Source organism: Perna viridis, chromosome 8 (assembly GCF_037379345.1).
Source record: "Perna viridis isolate PV_CMFRI_1.1 ecotype Kerala chromosome 8, ASM3737934v1, whole genome shotgun sequence".
NCBI classification, from domain to species: domain Eukaryota; kingdom Metazoa; phylum Mollusca; class Bivalvia; order Mytilida; family Mytilidae; genus Perna; species Perna viridis.
In genome coordinates, this window is record NC_142452.1 from 32220111 (window position 1) to 32241108 (window position 20998).

Below are 20998 nucleotides of genomic sequence, written 5' to 3' on the forward strand. Positions count from 1 at the left end.
GAGTTGTGATATGAACATTCCATACGCAGGTACTGAAGGGATGTTGCCACAGATGAAAGGAAAGTTGACAATTCTGAATGAAAAGTCATCACGTTTGTCGTAAAGTTTGGTCAATAGTTTTCCTTTACCATCGATTTCTAAGTGTAGGTCAAGATATGAGGCTGACTTTACAGTGTCTGTAATATCCTTTATCTCAAGTTCTTAAGGTCGAAATTAGGATTGTTTAAAAATAATATGTCATCTATATAGCGGAAATTGAGATTAAAGGATCTAGCCAAACCATATTCTTCCTTTCTGATCAGATCAGCTATAAAGTCAGCCTCATAAGAGTGAAGGAATAGGTCAGCAAGTAAAAGAGCACAATTTGTTCCCATTGGAATGCCGACCATTTGTTGAAAAACACGTCCACCGCACTGGACAAATATGTTGTCGATTAAAAATTCCAGCATTTTGTAAACATCTTCCACTGTATATTTGGAAGATGATTGAGAATTATCTCTTACAAAGTATGAGGAATCTCTACCAAGAACTAATACATTGTTAAAGACTACATTTTGCTACTAATTGTTATTTAAAAATAACTGAAAAAAATATCATGAAAAAATAAATAAGTTATGATATCACGAGAGAGAAAAATGAGTGCCCAGTATATGTAAGTCACATGTATAAGGGTGGATAAAGAAATCCTATTCATTTCGTATTTAATTTCCTTATAACACAATTAAACACAATAAAGGTAGGTCCAGTTTTGTATTTTCTGATATGTGATAATGCTGAAAGCATCCGTGTTGAGTAGTTCATTATTTGCTCAAAAGTTAACATTGCATGCTTACTTTTCAGTATCAAGGCATTGAATATTTCAACATGGAGTTTATCTAAGCAGATTCTTGTTTATATTTGATCATACTATTACTGTGCTATGGATTAAACACATTTTTATACATGCAATAACGCTTTTACATAAATTGTGTTTCTTTGAAGAAAGAAAAAAAGATTCCAAGTCAATTAGATTAGATCAGCTGTTTAAATATTTAAATAATTTTTCGTATACAATTTTCAACTTATGAAGGCATCTTCATAAAGATTATTAGCAAAATTCTTCAGAAAAATACTTTAACAAGATGGGTGATAAAACAAATAATTCATTTTCGTAGACTGTAAATAAGTTTAAAGAAAAGCATTTGTATGAGATAATCATTCATTTGTACGAAACCCTCACTATTTAAAGGAAGAGATACACAATACGAGATTTTTAGTTTGAATCCGTCTTATTTGTTACAATACTGCATGTTCAAACATCGCTGAGATTTTTAATGTACAGTGAACATTTCATAAGTTAGGTGGTTTAGAATTTGAACACATTGAAGAATGCCCTGAAATGTTGATCATGGAGGTGTAGCAATTGACCCTTTTATGCTAATTGTAAGATAGTCGATGAGCAGGCGTAGATCATGCTGAATATACACTTCCGCGAGGAAATTCTTTTGTTCCACCCAAGCCCTACCTCGCGGAAGTGTACATTGAGCATGCTCACCAACTTACCACAAAATGGTCTATTCAAAAACACCTTTCGTTTGAATGACAAAAATATGCCCTATTTGTTTCTTAAATGAATAGTCTTTAACCAGGCCGAATTACCTTACAGATGAATACTGTAAGATCGAAATATTTACAGGCATTTACTTCTGGGATTTTTAATCTTTGGCATAAATTGTGATAAGTATTGAAAATTAACTTTAATGAAATTAACTATACACCGACAATATTAAAGAATGTGTATTCAGGTAGAACACCTAAGATCTTTTGTTATACACACAAACATACAAACGCAGTATTTTTAAAATCTACATTGAATACAATGAGAAACACTTGGACGGAACAGTTGCTGCATTCAGTAACGCGCATGCACATCACAAACACTACATGAACACAAAAGTTAATATGCATCAGATAAATAACAATTTAAATTCTTGAACTTTGAGTATTCAAGATAACTTAATAAGCACTACAGTAATATCTTAATAGATATATTTTCAATGCGTCCAGGAAAGTGAAACGACACAACGAATTGATCCGCCTTACGATATGTCTTCATGCAACACTACAAAAGTGAAATCCTCGTATGTATAATTGTAATTGTTGCCATCGTGAAAGCTACGATGAATATATCAAACTTGGATGCGGAGTTGCAATAATCCGTATCACAAAAACAGTAATAAGCAGTATAACCAAGCCGGTCATTCGTCCAGTTTCTACATCCATTTGTCGAGTTAAGTCCTGGTAGTGATCCAGGTTGATAACATGTACGAACAATTCCTACCCATCCATCTATGAATGAAAATGAATATTACTCACCTTGACAAGTAGAACATGTTTATGACATAATTTGTCGGTAACTGATTATTGTTATAGAATATAAATGGAGTTCTTATATAATGTGTACATAAAAAGAACAAGATAAGGTATTGTGTTTTGCGGTTTGACGTTAAGGCATAGATTTGATATATTTATACGGAAAGAAGGAGTTGAATATCGCACTACAACGGCATGTATTTTTTTTTTTTTTTTTTTTTTTTTTTTTTTTTTTTTTATGTTTTGTTTATTTTTATTAATTCATTATTTAAGAGTGATCGTGTTTTTTGCTGAATTATATATACTTCATGTTTTAATTATGTTATCGAAAATACGCATTGATGTATGCAATGCGTTTCAATTGTTGTAAAGGTCGTCATAGAGCAAGGGGCGAATTTAAGGGCGAAAAACCAAGCAAATTAGAAAAGGCGTAGCTCCATTGCATTCTGAAAATGAGACATTATTCCAAACATAAACATACTTACTAGAAATTGTTTGTCTTTGCAAGGCGCATTTTGCACCAAATCCCGGGCATGGACCAACCTTGAATTGGTACGGTTTGAAATAAGCACCACATGCCGGGTTGTTCTTATTTTCGCAGTTAAAGCATTTCAACGCAGAACCTGGAATGTTGAATGGACATTGAAATGACTTTTTTTTTCGTTGTACACATCATGTCTTTATTCGATAAATAGTTTTTTTTTTATGTATTCAACATAGTTTATGTTTGCTCCTGTATAACATGTAATATATTTAGAGTTTGTTATTTTAAGTGGTTGATATAAAAAAAAAATGGGATATATGTTATATTTGCCAATGAGACAGTCACCCATCAAAAGCCAAGCAACGAACAATTAAACACGGTCTTCAAGTAAAACTATTCATAAAAGACAAAAGTCGACCTAATCTATAAAAAAAAATAAAAGCGAATAACAAAGAAAATTAAGAAAAAAAACACGTCCATTTTACTACAGGTTCCTGGCTTTGGACAGTTCTGAATCATTATATAGTCAAGCAGATCACACAATAGATACAATATGTCATACTTCTGGTCATAAGTATTTATGTACTTTCCCTAAATAATGAATTCGACTAATCAATGTAAATAAACATTTTGTAAATCATTTAACAGCCATTTTAACAGATTACGTTAACATTTTTGAGAACATTTACTAAGAAGTACACAATAATTTGTACGAACGGAGAACTTTTCTCATCACCCAGAATGCTTTTTTTTAACAATTTGTTGGTGTTGTCGTGCTATGGATACCCAATTCCTACAGAAAGTCTACAATTTAAATTCGCTTATTACGTATGAAGAATCTATATGAAGCAACTCACTAAATTTGAAACCATTGAGAGTCAAGATATTTTTCTCCATCATATCATATATTGAAAAATGGGAAGTCTCAGAAAATTTGAAGTTAATATCGGGCATCAATCAAAGTTGCTCACAACAAACACGTCATCTATATAAAGTCACAAACGAAATTTGAAATTAATCCATATAATTGGAGCTGCGATAATCGCATCGAAATTCGGACGGACGGACGGACGGAAACGGTGATTTAAATCCCAACAACTCTTTGAGAGTGGGTATACTATGCTATTTCAAGTTATTAGGAATTTATCTTTATTCAAATTGTTCTTTTTATTCAAATTGACAATGTTAACCCTGATATCCTTACCTTTGGTAATTAGTATAATCCACAGGAGAAGAAATTCCCGATAACGAAACTGCATCTCATTGCATTTCTTTTATTGTTTTTCACTGAACTTATATCGATTCCTCCTCATGTCTGCAAAAAAGGAAATAAAAACCTCAGGATATGAATTCTTTAAGTCGAATTTACTTCAAAGGTGACAAAGCGCTCAATATTTCATTTTAAAGCTTTTTAAACAAAACTGATGATTCAAGAATGAAATGTCTATCTAAAAGACGCTTCTTGATGCCTTTTAGGAGTTATTTTAATCCTGCATTTACTGAAATTACACTCTCATAAACTTTTTGATGCTCATATTTCAAAGTAAGATTTTTTGAAGGTCTTTATTACATCCATTAGCAAAGGGGAACACATGTAGCGATTCTATCAAATGGATCTTCATTCAATTAAATCCATCCTTCAGGTACATTGATTTGCTTTATTGAAATCACTTTCTACAGAATCAATGTCAAGAATCCACGGAACAACGGGTTTAGATGTATATGGAATTTCACGAGTTTAAGTGTTATAGAAAATTCGTTTCTATTGAAGGTGTTATAATCTAAAAATTATGAGACCGACTGCGACATATAGGTAGAGGTCCCAAATTTCACTAGGTCATTTTATTAAATGGATATTCCGGCAACACTGGCATGGTGAACGATGCTATGAAATTTCACGATTATATTTCTTTCATAGTTTCGTTATCAAAACAATAATCCCACCCTGTGATCTAAATGAGGGGGTTTCCATTTTCTGTTATCAAATTACAGGTAGTATCTATGAAATTATGCAAAATCCTTGGAATTTGATTAAAAATATAATGAAATAAACATTGCGGATTAATCAATAAACATTATAGCAAATAATCGTGAAAAGTACTGAATACAAAAATGAAGGTAGTATCACATATCAAGGTTGAAATAAAACTTCACCAAAAAAACGAAACTAAGATAATTATCAACGTTCGGAATGTTTAGGTATAAATTGATATAATTTGTTAAACAAAATTAATCCTTTTAGTTTTATTTCAAATATGTACAATTAATAGCCCAAAAGCAAGCTCCGAACAGCGTCTGTTTTACTCTATACGTTGTGGCTAACCCTCTAAAAATGCAAGAATGTGGCAAAGTCGGGAAAAGGTGAATAATTTTACGGAACGTCATCTGATTATCAAACGACGCATAATTTGAATAACGCCCAGGAATTTCGAAAGGCCTGTCTTTAGCCGTTAGTAAGAGAGGAAACGAATGTCTGCCGCTACCTCGAAGCTGGTTCAATACATCAAGTACCAGTTCCTTATTTCGGGCTTTTTAACAGTAGTTACTTAAATTTTCATGATTACTCTAGTTGTAAGATTTTGTTAGCGCAGTCTATGAAATAAACTTTATTAATGTTACATTACGGAGGTAGACCTAGGGTAAGGGACGTAACTCATGAAGTCGGTGATATGTTTGTATCATATTCAATTTTACCAAAGCCTATCAAGCTTTCATTTGACGCAGAATGAAATCAATCTAAGTTACTTTGATGCTTACATGACATTGATGTAAAATGCTGAATACAAACGTTCCAATGATTTTTAAGAGTTGTGTCCCTTACCCAAAGTCTACCTCCTGAAGTTTTTCAATATTTATATAACTTGATAATATTTCAAAGGACAATATTAGAAAAGTAGATCTTTTTTTTTAATTGAGACCTTAAGAAGGTTTAATTCGTTTTCACTATGATTAACAAATTCAGAGTATACATGGTAAACCAACCAGGGGCATGATAAATATTATTTGATTTGGCCAATATAATGCATCCTATCCTAAAATGTAACCATGTCCTTTGTCATAGTCATTATTATATTTTTACTTGAAATTACCTGTTTGTAATGCTGTTGCAACCACTTAATATCTGTTTTACATATATAGAAAAAAAATAAATGTCGTTTATACTGATACATTGTTTTTGAATTTTCATTATTTAAAACTCTGTGACTCGACTGGTTATCAAACCCACGAGTTCCTGCATCGTATCGAAACTCCCAGTGACTACCGATGTTGTTTGGATACAATCAATTTGGTACTTTTATCTTAATTGAATATCACATGTAATCAAATTGATTTACATTCAACCGCTTAAAATATTCACTACAAAAATTAGAGAGAAACGTGATACCAACCGTGCCATGTGCATCTGTATAAACCAAGTATGTGATTGTATGATGAAAGAGTAATCAAGGGAACCAAGGTTATAGCGGTAATCAAAAGAATGTAATCCAGGGACAAAGACCAGACATGGAAAACAGACAAAGTAACAAAAGTAAATGAGCAACTCGGATTCCACTAAAAACTGGGAGCATGGACCAGGTGCAACGGTAGGGTAAGCGTCCTTTGCTTTTCTAGAAACGCCCGCCGAGACAAACGACAAAAGAAAAAAACAAAAAAAAACATTTTCTATACTAACTTTCATCTCAGTTCTTACACTATCGAACTTGAACTGACTATAAGTAGTTTTCAGCATTTAAGGACCTCTTTTGTCTTGTATTTTGATTCATGCCACGTGCCATTTTCTTTTTTTTTTTTTTTTTTTTTTTTTTTTTTTGTATTATTTTATACAATTTACTGTATGCATTGGAATGTTTGTTTTAACGTGGTCAACTGTTAATCGCATTAAAAAAAAGATTTTATTGAAATTAATTGATCGGTAAAACAATAGTTACTTAAAAAATACTAATCAAACAGGATCAATTTCCTATTTTACATGTTGAAGGTGGTAATTGGTAATACACCAGTATTGTCATGTTAAATTAGAAGTTTCTTAACTCACCTACTCTGAATTTTATAAACACACATATAATTATTAGAATTTCATAGAGTACTATGACTGCAAGATTGTTTTTAAATTAGTTCCTCATTTACTTTCTTCTTATTTTGTTTTGTTTTGTTTTGTTTTGTTTTGTTTTGTTTTTTGTTTTGTTTTTGTTCTTTGTATTTAGTTTTTTTATGCTCTGTGTTGTGTGTGTCTGTTTTCTATGCCTGGTCTTTGTCCCCGGAGTACGTTTTTTTTTATTTCTGCTAAGATATTGGTTCCCATGCTCTTCCACCACTGTCAACATTTTTTTTCTTTGTGATAAGTAACATTGATAAATAATGTTTTCAAACCTTTCAATGACATTTATCATGATATCTAACCGTAGTTTATTGTCTATCATGATGCACATCGTACAGTCATACAGTTGCGTTATTTATATTAAGAACAATAACTACAGCTCTTGTATGGTATAAACTTCCCACTTGCACAATTTACCACCCCCTTCCCCACTGTCCCTGTCCCAATTCCCCATTGATAATTCCCCATTACCCATACAAAAATCCCCACCCCCCATGCAATACCCAAATCGTATTTTTAATCAAATATTTACATTATCGAATTAAATTTTATATTTTCAAATGTTTATACAGTTTAGCTGTTATTTCTAATTAAATTTAATATTTTTCTTTATTTCAATAAAGGTTTTCTGATTTAATCATCCATTCAAAATCCCAATCCCCCCAAACAACATATCCTTCCCCATCCCCCACATACCGTAGGAAGCTTTCACCATACAAGGACTGTAATTCTGAGATTAAAAATGTTATTAATCGATAACCTTGGATTTTTAAACATATCCAGACTTAACATGTTTAAGTCTCGGTCTCTGTAAGGCTCAGACAGCGGGTGAAACTTGGTATGACAAAACCCATCATTTTTAAAGTATAATGTAACAGTTTGCACCATTAGAATCAAGAAAAAAAACCAAAATTTTCCATTTCATGTTGGTAAATTTAGTTATAATTTCATTGAAATGCACTGAAAATGTAGATCATATGAGTTATTTAATGAATTCAAGGTACAAAACCTGGCAAGTTGAATTACTAATTTAAAAATCGCGATATAATTCTAACCAAAAGGCTTCTGGAACAGGGTTATGTTGCTACAAGATGGTCGATAACATGAACTCGTGAATCATTACGGTATATCCATCTGCGCCATGAAAACAGATTTGTTCATTGTGTCATGGTTTTGCTGTTCTCTTTCGTCTACCCCGGACTTGACTTTTTATGAGCAAATCGGTGGATGTTTCGATAAAATCAGAGGACACATACTCTACCGTTGCACCTGATCCATGCTCCAAGTTTTTTAGTAGAGTCCAAGTTGCTCATTTCTTTTGTTACTTTGTTTGTATTATTTCAGTCACTTCATGTTCTTTGTTGTGTATGTCTGTTTTCCAAGTCTACTCTTTGTCCCTGGATTACATTTTTTTATTACCGCTATAACCTTGGTTCCCTTGATTGCTCTTTAAAAGCTGTGCAACGGTTTAACAAGATTAAGTACATTTATAGTTCTTTATGCACCGATAGATTTGATGAATTACCTTTTTTGAATTAAAGTTCTTACTTTTCCAAAATTCATCTATATAGATGCGTGATTAGGCTATGCCATTCATTTCCTTAGATTAAAGTCATGTTATCATCATATAGAGGAAAGAAACGTAATAGCATTGTATGGAAACTTTCGAAAACACCTATTTTGTTCTATTTACAAAATTTCTTTTGATAGAACAAGCACTATTTTCATAAAATTATATTACCGAATAATTTTTTAAAACTAAAAATCGATCGCCTTTAAAAAACGAACAATCGTATTTCCCATATCTATTTTTCTTTAAGATGATTTTAAAAGAAACAGTATTCTTAACTTACCTCTGATCGCCTTCTTATTCCAAGATCTTACTAAGGCTTATTATTACAACCGCCGCTTCTAAACAACAACGACAAAAATAACATGGAAATCAGCACGATACTAGTTTTATTCCAAGTAATGATTATAAAACCCGCCTCTTTCAGAATATTTCTTTCATGACATTGATTTGTATCCCCAATAATAATTACAAACCAACTTAAACTGAAATGAATGGTCAGATCGATTTAATACTGATATATGTAGATCGTATGAGTTGATAATTTATTAAGGATTTTGAATGCGGGATTCTTCATACGTTAAGGAGTATAAGCTAGATTATATTCAAGAAGTTTGCATTAACGCAATTATTTGACCTGATTAGATTCCAAGTAATCGTCCTAATGGCTTTTACATGACCCTTTCAGCAAAATAATTCATTGTTAACAAGCTTTTGCTAAGATAAAATTGTTTCAAGGGCTAAATAAAATTACGGGTAGCTAAGTTATACACTGACAGTTTAATGTTATGTGTACGTAGTTTTATCCAATTAAAATGATATTCTGGTCTAGTTAAAGTCCTATTCTTTACGCACTTCTCTGTCTAAGAAACAGGCAATATATGTGGAAGATGGGGCTCATGGGGAAAAAAACGCACAGGTTTTATTGCATAATCCAAGTATTTATACCTCACAATCTTCAAAAATATCTAAAATACGTTTGCCTTTTCAGATATTGATAGGTCAAATTAGTTTGGAATACACCATGGGAAAAAGGCGGAAAAAATGACCACAGTTTTTCTCTGTGTAAGCAGAGAAAAATATATGTTACAGATGCTCAGGATAAATTTAGATAGTTTTTCAGTTGTTCATATATGTATTTAATATATTTGATGCAAAAACAACGTAATTGAAAACAAACGATGTCACCACTTGCCTGCTTCTTACACAGAATGGTACTTGAAAGAATAATCAAGGGAACTAAAATTCCAGCGGAAATCATAAGAATATTATCCAGGGACAGACCAACATTAGAAAACAGATACACAACAAAGAACATAAAATAACCTAAATAATATATACAAAGTAACAAAAGAATGTGAGAAACTTGGGCTCCACTACAACCTGGGAGCATCAACCAGGTGCACCGGTTGGATAAGCGTCTTTTGATTTTGTAGAAAAACCCACCGATTTGCTCATTTAAGGTCAAGTCTAGAGTAGACGAAAAAAAGAGGGAAAAATTATGGCACGTAGAAAATATCAGTTTTCATGGTGCAATTGGCAACACCGTGACGATCCACGTGTTATCGATGATGACCATACGTTGTCTGTAGTGTTTACTGCAATCTTGTAGCAACACAAGTCTGTTCCAAAAGCCCAAAAAAGTCTAGTGCGATAAAGGAGTTTTGGTTGGTAAAGAAAGCTCTTGTATAACATATGAGTTTTGATATGAAAACTCAATAAACAGGTGCTGAAGGGATGTTGCCACAGATGAAATGAGTGAAAAGTAATCGCGTTTGTCGCATAGTTTGGTCATTAGTTTTTCCTTTACCATCGATCTCTCAGTATGGGCAATATATGAGGCTGACTTCACATTGTCTGTAGTATCCTTTATCTCAAGTTATTTGGTGTAGATGCGATGTATCAAATTTCTGAAACAAGGATTGTTTAACGATAATGCGTCTAATACGTCTATATAGGAGATTAAGGGGCCTAGCTAAACGAGGTTCTTTCTTTTTAATCGGATCAACTATAAAGTCGCCCTCATAAGAGTGAAGAAATCGGTAAGGAAGTAGAGGGGCACAATTTGTTCCTATTGTTTGCAAACCGTTGTCATTGACAGCTGTGAGTATAGAAGTAAAACGTTTTGAAATAAGGTTTTGTGGTACTTTTTGCAGATCCGGCTATGTAACGTTGTTTGTATGGATTCTTGTTGAGACGGTAGATCACAATCAGCGTCCTAGGTTGAGAGACCAAACGAAGATAGCACAGATTTATGGTTTTGCAACTTTCCCATCTTTTGAAAGTGTGATAGCAGTATGGATATTATTACTGCTATTGTTGTCTAAGTCTAATTCTGATACTAAACATTGGATTTGATACGTTTCGCAGACTTAAACAATGTTTTTTTTTTTTGGCTTTGTCTGCAGGTACGACAACATATTCGTCATGTTAGCAATGTTTTGATACATGAGGGTTTTTGAAAATGTATGAGGCATTGACACTTATTGACCTACTAAAACTGTCATACGTTACGTTCAAAATTAAAGAACTCACAGCCTTTATCCACTCTGACGGAGAATCAAAATCTTCTCCGAAGTCCTCCACAGCATTCATTGGACCTTTAAAGTTATAATTCCAACTAATGCAGCGTTGTTCATGGGACCTTTATATAGAAAGGACCTTACGGAGAGATTCGTTTTCAATGATGTTTAAATCTTCCGTAATGACGTGACCGGAAGAATCATGTTTGAATGGAGGGTCAATCATGTGGTTTAGCATTGAAGTCCTCAATCTCGAGGTTCTGAATAGCCTTTTATAATTGAAAATTTTGGTTGCTATGGGTGAAGTATAGAAATATGAAATAATTGGTATTAATTTGTCGTTCGCGTCGTTTTTGTGATGGAAGATCATCTAAGGAGACACCACGCATCTTTGGTGATGTGTAATGGCGATGGCCATGACTCCTTATCCGTCTTGGAATTTTGTCAAATAAATGCATACCATTTATGTAATTTTATATTGGCTTGAAAGTTTTCCTATACTTTTGATGCTATTGCACCCGTATGTTATTGCAGTGCCTAGTCTGCGTATCCAGTAATCCTCTCTTTTCCTACGATAGTTTTTACTGTATCAACAAGAATAATCAGTATAACGAAACTAATGTAGTTGCAAAAACTTATGTTTATTATCATTGTGCTGTGTCATTCTTCGAAACAAAACAGAACATCTGTTTTGAAATGAATCGATTTTACCTTTTAGCTTATAACCTCGTCGGCATTTTACAATTGACCGGACGACGACTCTATATGTAACATTCCGCTGTTTTCATTTATATCAGTATCGTGAAGGAACATCAAATTCATATTTAATAAAGATATTGACCGTTATGTTTGATAAAAGTTTTCTTATATCCTGTAAAAATCACTTACACACATACTCGGTACCATTATCCACGTGCCACATGCGCCATCATGTATGAAACAAAACAATAACAATCGTCAATGAATAAAACAGTGTACCTGTCCATACGTGAACACTGTGAACTTATAAAGTAAATGACTATGACCAATTCTAACATCGTTCTACTTAATGCACCCATTACTTCATTATAAAAATACTAAGCAACGTCTCACTAGCGACCATTCAACTGACAGAGCTAGCATAAATTGTACACCCAAATATGTACAAATATGTTGGGTCTAAGGTGTCCGTAATAGGTCACGAAAATGTAAAAAAAGTACCGTTATTGTCCTTTTAGAATCGAAATAAATTCAATAATCTCCCTTTCAAAACACGCACTGTCATGAAATGTGGATGATTTAGAGACAAAATGTCAACCAACAGCTCTAGTTAAATTATATCACTCTTGTGTGGTTTAACGAGTTGGTCGTCCAAATTTGTCTATCGGATATACAGATACTGCTATGAATGTGTTAATGAATATAAGCAAAGATAACCAATAGTGGAATGTTTAAATAAATCCTTTCATACATATTTCCTGTCATCATGGCTAAAATCAATCAATGGATCAATATTATGCGATTTGATATGCTTACTTTGACTTTTTGTCAATATTACCTTATTGGACAATTGTGCTTCTTAAATGCAGTTGATGTTCTTGTCGCAAAATTATTAATTTCGCATCTCAAAAGAACCACAGAAATCAATACGAATTTATGTAAATGTTAATTTATGTTTTGCAATACTCATAATAACCATGCATCTAACACTAATATAAAAAAAAAACTACTTGCAATAAGTATCTCTCTCTCTCTCTCTCTCTCTCTCTCTTAAACCGTGATATTTTATTTATGATTAAGTAGCAAATACATTCCACTTTTAAAATTAGTTATTACTCATTTTGAGTATGACTGAAATGAAACCAATGTTTTAATTTATTAGTCTAATGCACATTCATTGGATAATAAAGGTGTATCGAGATAAAGATATGTACATTGATGTGTTGCATTTAGTTACCACTAAGCAATTGTATTAGCAATAATTTCAGATGACATTTTTTCCTTTCTGGAGTACTTCTCTGTCTAAGAATCGGGCAAAATTTATATAAGGTGTGGCACATGAACGAAAGAAACGCAGAGATTTTATTGCATTAACCAATTAATTATACCTGATAACCACCAGAAATAACCATCAAAGTGTTTGTAAAATTTGCCTTTTTAAGATATTGATTGATCAAATGTACTTAAAACGCACTACGGAAAAATGGTAGGAAAATTTGCCCGCACTATTTCCCTATTTAAGCAGTCAAAATATTTCCACGTCACAGATGCTCCATGAGAAACTTAAATAGTTTTTTATTGTTTTCTAGGTGTACTGGATATATTTTAGGCAAAAATGAGTAAATTGGGGAAAATGATGTGCCACCCGTTGCCTGATTCTTACAAAGACTGACACTTAAAATCATATCATGGGGATCATAGGTCAACGACCTCATAGAATGTGCTTTTCATTTCCTCGTTAGATAAGATAATATCAACACTGTCTGTTTCAACAAAACATCGCCCTAATTTTACAGGATTCTCAACATATAGGATTAGCTATTGGTAAGAAAAGACTCTGATAATTGGAAGTATGATACTTTGTTGTAAAAGGAAATTGATTTAATACTCAGGTTCTTATTTAATTATACTCTCTTGTATTGCTTTGGGTTGATAAGTCAGAATTGGGAAGCAAAAGTTATTACGTTTAGCCTTTTAAGGAGAAGTACTAGACCGACGATGATTACCGCGTTCAACTGTCATGATTATAACTCAAATTGTGTAGAGAACACATAATGTAATATATGGCGCATGCTTAAATAAAATATTTCAAAATTGGCAAAGATAAAAATTGTATCTATTGAAAAAAAGACATAAATTTTCCATGTGCATATTGTTTATTGCACGAAATGCAATAAACAAAATATGCATATGGAAAATTTGAGTTTATACTTTACACTGTCACCGACAAGTAAAAATTGATCACAGAATGATAAACGAAATCTTTTCAAGACTTCATCTTTAATATTTTGGGTGATACTAAATGGCAACATTTCTAAACGATACACGCACTTTAATTTTGTTTTCAAATTTATCCAGGGTTATATCCCCTTTTGTTAAAAAAAGGGGATACGTAGGATAAAGCAAAATGGACCATGCGTTCATAAAATGTAGAAAAAATATATTCAGAAAAAAGGTTGCTTGTTATATATTACTTATCTACTTTAATGATGTAACGTTTTTTGCATAAGAATTAATAAATTGTCTAAAAAGCAGAAATCCTTTAAATTAAAATCCAGGTTGATCATCGTGTCCATCCGACGATACTTTGACACTAAACAACAATGATTTCAATTTTTATACTAAAGATATATATCCGGTAGAACTGTATTTGAATAAAACTGATATTGATTAAAAAAAATCATCTCTTGATCTTATTATCCATGCGGATAATGGTAAACTTGATACAAAAATGTACGATAAATGCGATGAATAATACCCCCTATTGGCAACTACCCGTTTTTAGATGGTGACGTCCCTTTGTCATCATCATATGGTGATTACAATTGGTTAGATTTGCTCGAATTTGTAAAAATTTTAACGAAAGGAATCTTTATATAACCGAGAAATTTCCACATCAAGTTTTTTTCCGATATCATAAGCTCGAAGAAAATATATACGAAATTGTTCAACCGAAACAATTAACTCATTCTCAAACACATATATAATCATAGAAGATTAATACGTGCGAGTATCTCTCAACCGTTGTTTTACGGTAACATTCTACACAAAGCACTGAAAAGCACGATACTCATCCAATATGTTACCTTTTTTTTTTTGGTATTCACATTAATTTATTCATAGCGTCTTTACATATGAATTAAAGCTCTATATTTAAAAGCAGTAAAAACTCTATACTTAAGAGCAACAAGCATTCCAAGACCATTCACAAAGGAAAGCGACGGAACGATTCACACTTGGGCGATGTTATTGAATTCAACACTTTAAAATATTTAAAATACCATGAAGTCCCGAATAGACAAGTCCAATTAAGATAATACATGAAATCATCCTTAAGCATATGAAAATTCTAACTATATATGAATTTATAATCACTAGAATAATTAAACACGAACTTGATAAAACATAACAAGATAAATGCCAGACGTCATGTCAAGAAAATTTCAAAAGAAATGAAGTGTATCCTCGTGTAATTTCAACCCTCTTACATGATGTTAATGCGATTTAAACTGAAATTGAAAACAAAATACTTGAGAGAGTCATTTGACTTTCCCCTATACAGTATATCAAAAGAGTTACACCACGGCAGTTAGAAGGTGTCAAGTTATGTATGTTGCCTATTCGGCAAGACACGTAATTATTGAAATAGAAAAGTCATATCGGTCAAACAAAATTGTGAAGACGACCACAAAATTTATGTAGTGATGATATTAACAAGGATTAAACTCACCTCAGATTAAGACGCACATTTGATAATATCGGTGCTTAGGTAAAAATAAAACTGTACTGAAACTGAAGGCATGCGTGAAATACCCACCCCAATATTATTTCATTCATCTGGTGTGCAATTACATTTCTCTTTGAACAATTTATCCTAGTTAAATTACTAAAACTAATTAAAATTGCATGTCACTTGAATTTCTGATTTATGAATACACTACCTACAATTCGAGTTAGCCATTAAGTTAACGAATCTCCAATCCTAAGTAGCAACATTTTTCATTAAGCGTTCTTAACGTTAATTACTCTTCAGTATATCTTGAATGTGAGAACATTAGCCTTCTCATTATTCTGCTTCATTCTCATTTGTTTTTCCAATATATCCCACTTAAGCACATACAGAAACCAACAAAATTCTAGATAGCTTTATTTGAGACTGATAGGCATTCTCTGTAATGATTACAAACTTATATTTTCTAAGCCAATAGTGTTGTAATAAATGAAAATCTGTATTAGTCATGACAAATGTTGTTAGAATAGATGAGTAAGGAATTGAAGCAGGATTTTCTTCGACATAACAACCCTCCATAGGAAATAAGTGTTAAAATACAATTATTGTTCCTATATTATTACTGCTATACTATAATCGGAATATCCAAGCTTGCAATGTGAGGTGTCGCTGACACAAGCCCGGAAAAGCGTCTGACCTTCGAAATTTACTCTAGGCGCTGCAGCCAGCCCTCTCAGAAAATGCGAGAACCTTGCACAGTTGGGAATTGTGCGTAATTTTACGCTACGATATCAGATTGTTAACGACGAATTTGAATAATGTCCGAGAATTTCGAAGGCCTTGCCTACATTGATTAATAAGAGAGGAATGGAACGTCTGTCGCTTCCTGGAGCTTGTCTGAAAGACATTCTTATCCGGATTACCGGATAGCATATCCATTTTTTCATTGGTGATGATGTTGCTAGCCTTTAATGTTTGTGTATTACGTCGTGTTTATCTTTTGTTTTTATGTCATCTTCCATACATTGTGTATGTAGATCATTTTGTTTCCTGTTTTAAGGAGGTAGACTTCGGTTAAGGGACACAACTATTACAAATCATTGGAACGTTTTGTATTCGGCATTTTACATTAATCTCGTGTAAGCATCAAAGTAAATTGAACTGATCTCATTCCGTTTTAAATGAATGCTTGATAGGCGTTGGTGAAATTGAATATGATACAAGCTTATCACTGATTTCAAAGTCTCCTCCCTCACCCTAGGTCTACTCCCTTAAAGTAAAGTTCAGGCCATGTATTTATTGACGCTTTGGTATTTTCTTGCCGATAATTGTGTTTTTGTTTTTATGTTATCTTGAACGTATTATGTGTCACTCGATCCGAGTAGTGTAGCGAGAAGAGTTGTCACATTCTGAGACGTGTGTATAATATTGAATCGTTTTGACATGTATCGTTAATTTGATCCTCTATCCTACATAACAACACGTAGATGAAGTGTATAATCGTGTTCCAATGATATTGTATGCTCTGGTTGTATATGTAAAGTCTTTTTCATTTTTTGTAATCTTACAATGGATACAATACCATTTAAGATATCCCTGCATTTCCGGGATGCATAGTAGTCCATCTAATTAATATGTGCCAGCGTTATGTTTACAATCAAGCGCATCTTTGATGAACGCATTTTAGTCAATATTGCAGATCTGTGCAGACGTATTCCCTTGATGAACATTTGTACATGTAAATTAAGAGTTATATATACAAGGTTTCTTTATAAGGAATTAAAACTTTCATGATATTATCATTAAGGAGATAGACCGGGGGTAAGGGACACGACTCTTGCAAATTATTTGGGACGTTTGTATTCACAATTTTACATCAATCTCATGAAAGCATCGAAGTACCTTGGACTGATTTCATTCAGTTTCAAAAGAAAGCTTGAAAGACTTTGGCGAAATTTAATATGATGCAAACATATCAATGATTTAGTTACTTATACGTCCCTTATCCTAGGTTTACCTCCTTAAGATGTATGGACGAAGTGATTGATACACATAAACAGATTTGCCGTACTCTATGTTATACAGATGTTGAAAGTAATATCTGTATCTACGTTTAAATGATTTCTAAACCAGTTAAAAATATCAAATCCCTTATCCTCATTCCCTTCTCATTGTCTAAATGTTTCTATATACAGCGTTACCGTATTTTGGCTTTAAGTGTAGAAAGTCCCCTACAAAAAAAGTTGACGAAGCTATTTTTAAAGCGTTATGTAAGAGGAATATTTGATGCAGGGTTGTAGAAAAGATGTCTTCATGTGATGCAGGCCCAGATCGAACATAAACAATCTAGCGATTAACGACCTATCGAAGTATATCAAAAAGCGCGCCATTTTTCCCGCAAATCCCATAATATTCATCAATTTTAGGAAAATATCTCTCCTGCTTATTCGGTGAACAAATATTTTTATATCCTTAATGTAAGGTTTAAGCGACTCTCTATCATCTGTTAAAATTACTGAGTTATATTTTGCGATAAAGGATTTTGTTTACATTGAGAACAAAAATTGCGGGAACTAATAAATATCAGTTTTCTTTTCCAATTCCAATTTAATTCATTGAAAGTTAATAATGTCAGTTCAGAGCTAACTGCTTTTTTTTTCTGGAAAAAAATATACAGGCTAAACTATCTTTTTTGTGGATTAAAACAAATAAGGTGATAACTCCTTAAATAGGTCGGACACCCTATATTCTTATCTCACGAATGGAAAGTAGATACATTTTTTCATACATCGACAAAATATTAAAAAGAATGTATTGGTAGATCTAAATAGTGGGAAAATCGCATGTTAAATCACCGTTTGTATATCTCATTTCATTTACTTTTGGCATGCAATTCATATGAAGAGGAATAACTGCGACTTAATGAAAGCAGTTATACATGTTTCATCATCATACTTAGAAGTAAGACTTACAATAATTCTTATTACCGACTATTATCATTTTTTAATTTGTATTGTTTTTGTTTTTGTTTTGTTTTATTTGTTTGTTTGTTTGTTTGTTTGTTAATTATTTGTTTATTTCTATTTGTTTTGTTTTTGTTCGTGTTTTGTTTTAATACTTTTGTTGTTTTCCTTTCATTGTAGAAAAAGACACTCCAATTCAGTCATCCACTTTAATTCCACAGATATTGCTTTGTACATGAAGGAAATTACCAAATCCGTTTAATAATAGTAATAATAATGATGATCAAACTAATGTATCGAAGAAATTTCTGGTAACTATAGCAAGCCAAAGTGGACAAAAATCAATATTATGTAATATTAGAAAAGGATTTTTTTATATTACGAAATCATTTTTTTTTAATATTAGAAAAGTTTTTTTTTAATATTAGAAATTCATTTTGTAATATTAGAAATTCATTTTGTAATATTAGAAATTCATTTTGTAATATTAAAAATTCATTTTCTAATATTACAAATTCCTGATTTAGTAATGTAACAAAACATCGTACATTTTGTAATATTTCAAATTAAATTTGTCATATTAGAAAATGAATATGTAATATTACGAAATCATTTTTTTTTAATATTACGAAATCATTTTTTTTAATATTAGAAAAGATTTTTTTAATATTAGAAATTCGTTTTGTAATATTAAGATTCATTTTCTAATATTACAAATTCCTGATTTAGTAATATTATAAAACATCACACATTTTGTAATATTACAAATTGAATTTGTAATATTAGAATATTACTTTGCAATATGTTATAAAAATAGAGTTTTGTGATATCAGAAATCTAATTTGTAATATTAGAAAATGAATTGGTAATATTTGAAAAAAAATCATTTTTTAATATTACAAAACACTTATTTTGTAATATTAGAAAACATGCTTTGTTCCCTTGGTTCCCTTAATTATTCTTTTGATATTATAAAATCATTTTTTTAATATCAGCAAATATTTTTCAATGTTAGAAATTCATTTTTTAATATTACAAATTCCTGATTTAGTAATGTTACAACACATTGTACATTTTGTAATATTACAAATTGAATTTGTATATTAGAAAATGAATATGTAATATAAGAAAATGAATTTGTAATATTAGAAAATTAGTATGATTGTTTTTAAATTACAAAATGATTTTCTAATATTAAAAAATCTTAATTGATTAAAACAAACCCATTTTCTAATATTAGAAAATCAATTTTTAATATCAAAAAATCGTTTTTTTTAATATTAGAAAATCTAATTGAATTTTTAATAATACAAAAGGATTTTTTTATATTAAAAAAGTGTTTTGTAATATTAGAAATCTAATTTGTAATATTAGAAAATGAATTTGTAATATTAAAAATCATTTTTTCAATAGAAAATACTCAGTTTGTCCACTTTGGCCTGCCATAGGTAACCCTACGTATGACCATAGTAGGATGAAACCCCAGCTAACCGCATGTTCTATCTAGCCTCGTTGACAATACATTTAAACTGATCCTTTAATAACACATATCGATGTATTGACGATGATTTTTGCCATTACATTTTTCAATTGAAGGAGTATGGCTGCTGTTTATTAATCAACTGGAACCAGTAGTTTATGTGACATCTGACACAGCTTTCTCTGATCGTTCCAAGGCCTTCACATTCGACAGTAATCATCTCAGTACAAAAGTATATGAATATCGAGACCATTTTTGTTTAAGAATAAATGTCCCTTTCTGTAAAGTTATACATGTATACGAGCATACCCTGCATAGGGTGTTACAATGTCATTATTGGGAAGGCTTGCAAAAAACGCAAAAAACTTGTAGCTAGTATTACAATACCCGTATGCCTCATTTTGCCTGCAAAAAGGCTGTTGGATAACGGTTTTAAGATTGATTGATTGTTGAGAGTTTAACGCCAGAGCAGCAATATTTCAGCTATATTCAGGCGATGAATATGAAATGGTTGATAAAATGAACATGAAAAGATGATATGAAAAAGGGATGGGACACAAGGGCAACAGGGTCGATCAAATTTATATCACCACTAGAAAAAGGAAGGGATTGGTAGGGTCGGGTCATTTAGCCTCCAGTGGCGGATTGCAACGGTTCTTTCTCCTATTGAATACCATAGCAGTGTTCTTTAACGTGCGAGGAATGTGGCATTTTTCCCAATACGGTGCACCGCTATGGTTTGCGGTCAGGTTTTCCGTATTATAGCCTGACAACCCCAGCATGTAATCCGGCAGGTGTACCCCATTCCACCACCTGGGGCATATATCCCAGTAGCCCCCGGCTAGGTTTCATAGCACTCGTCTTTTACGATAAGCTTAGTGCTGTTGTAGTAAATAGTAATAGTAATATTAAATAGTAATACGTCATAGTAAATCAAAGTATTGTGACGTCATAACTTACGACTAATTTTACACTTAAGATTGTTTGTGAAAAGGACCACTGGTTTCTATCAACAGAGTAATCAAACCCGTTCAGTAGCTTTCCCCAGATTTCATTTATATTGGATATAATAATATTTATCTGAAATTTAATACAATGA

The 20998-nt window shown here is 32.0% G+C and overlaps 1 protein-coding gene across 1 annotated transcript; it reads right to left on the reverse strand.

Moving 5' to 3' along the window:
• Positions 1 to 1721: 1721 nt before the first annotated feature.
• LOC148610259 (uncharacterized) lies at positions 1722 to 8981 on the reverse strand. The gene is made up of 4 exons (XM_088542564.1): positions 8789 to 8981; positions 4041 to 4151; positions 2838 to 2975; positions 1722 to 2328 (listed from the first exon to the last, which is right to left on the reverse strand). Exons 2-4 carry the CDS (start codon positions 4093 to 4095, stop codon positions 2102 to 2104), a joined length of 420 nt encoding a protein of 139 aa, XP_088398690.1. The 5' UTR covers positions 4096 to 4151; positions 8789 to 8981; the 3' UTR covers positions 1722 to 2101.
• Between the last annotated feature and the right edge of the window lie 12017 nt (positions 8982 to 20998).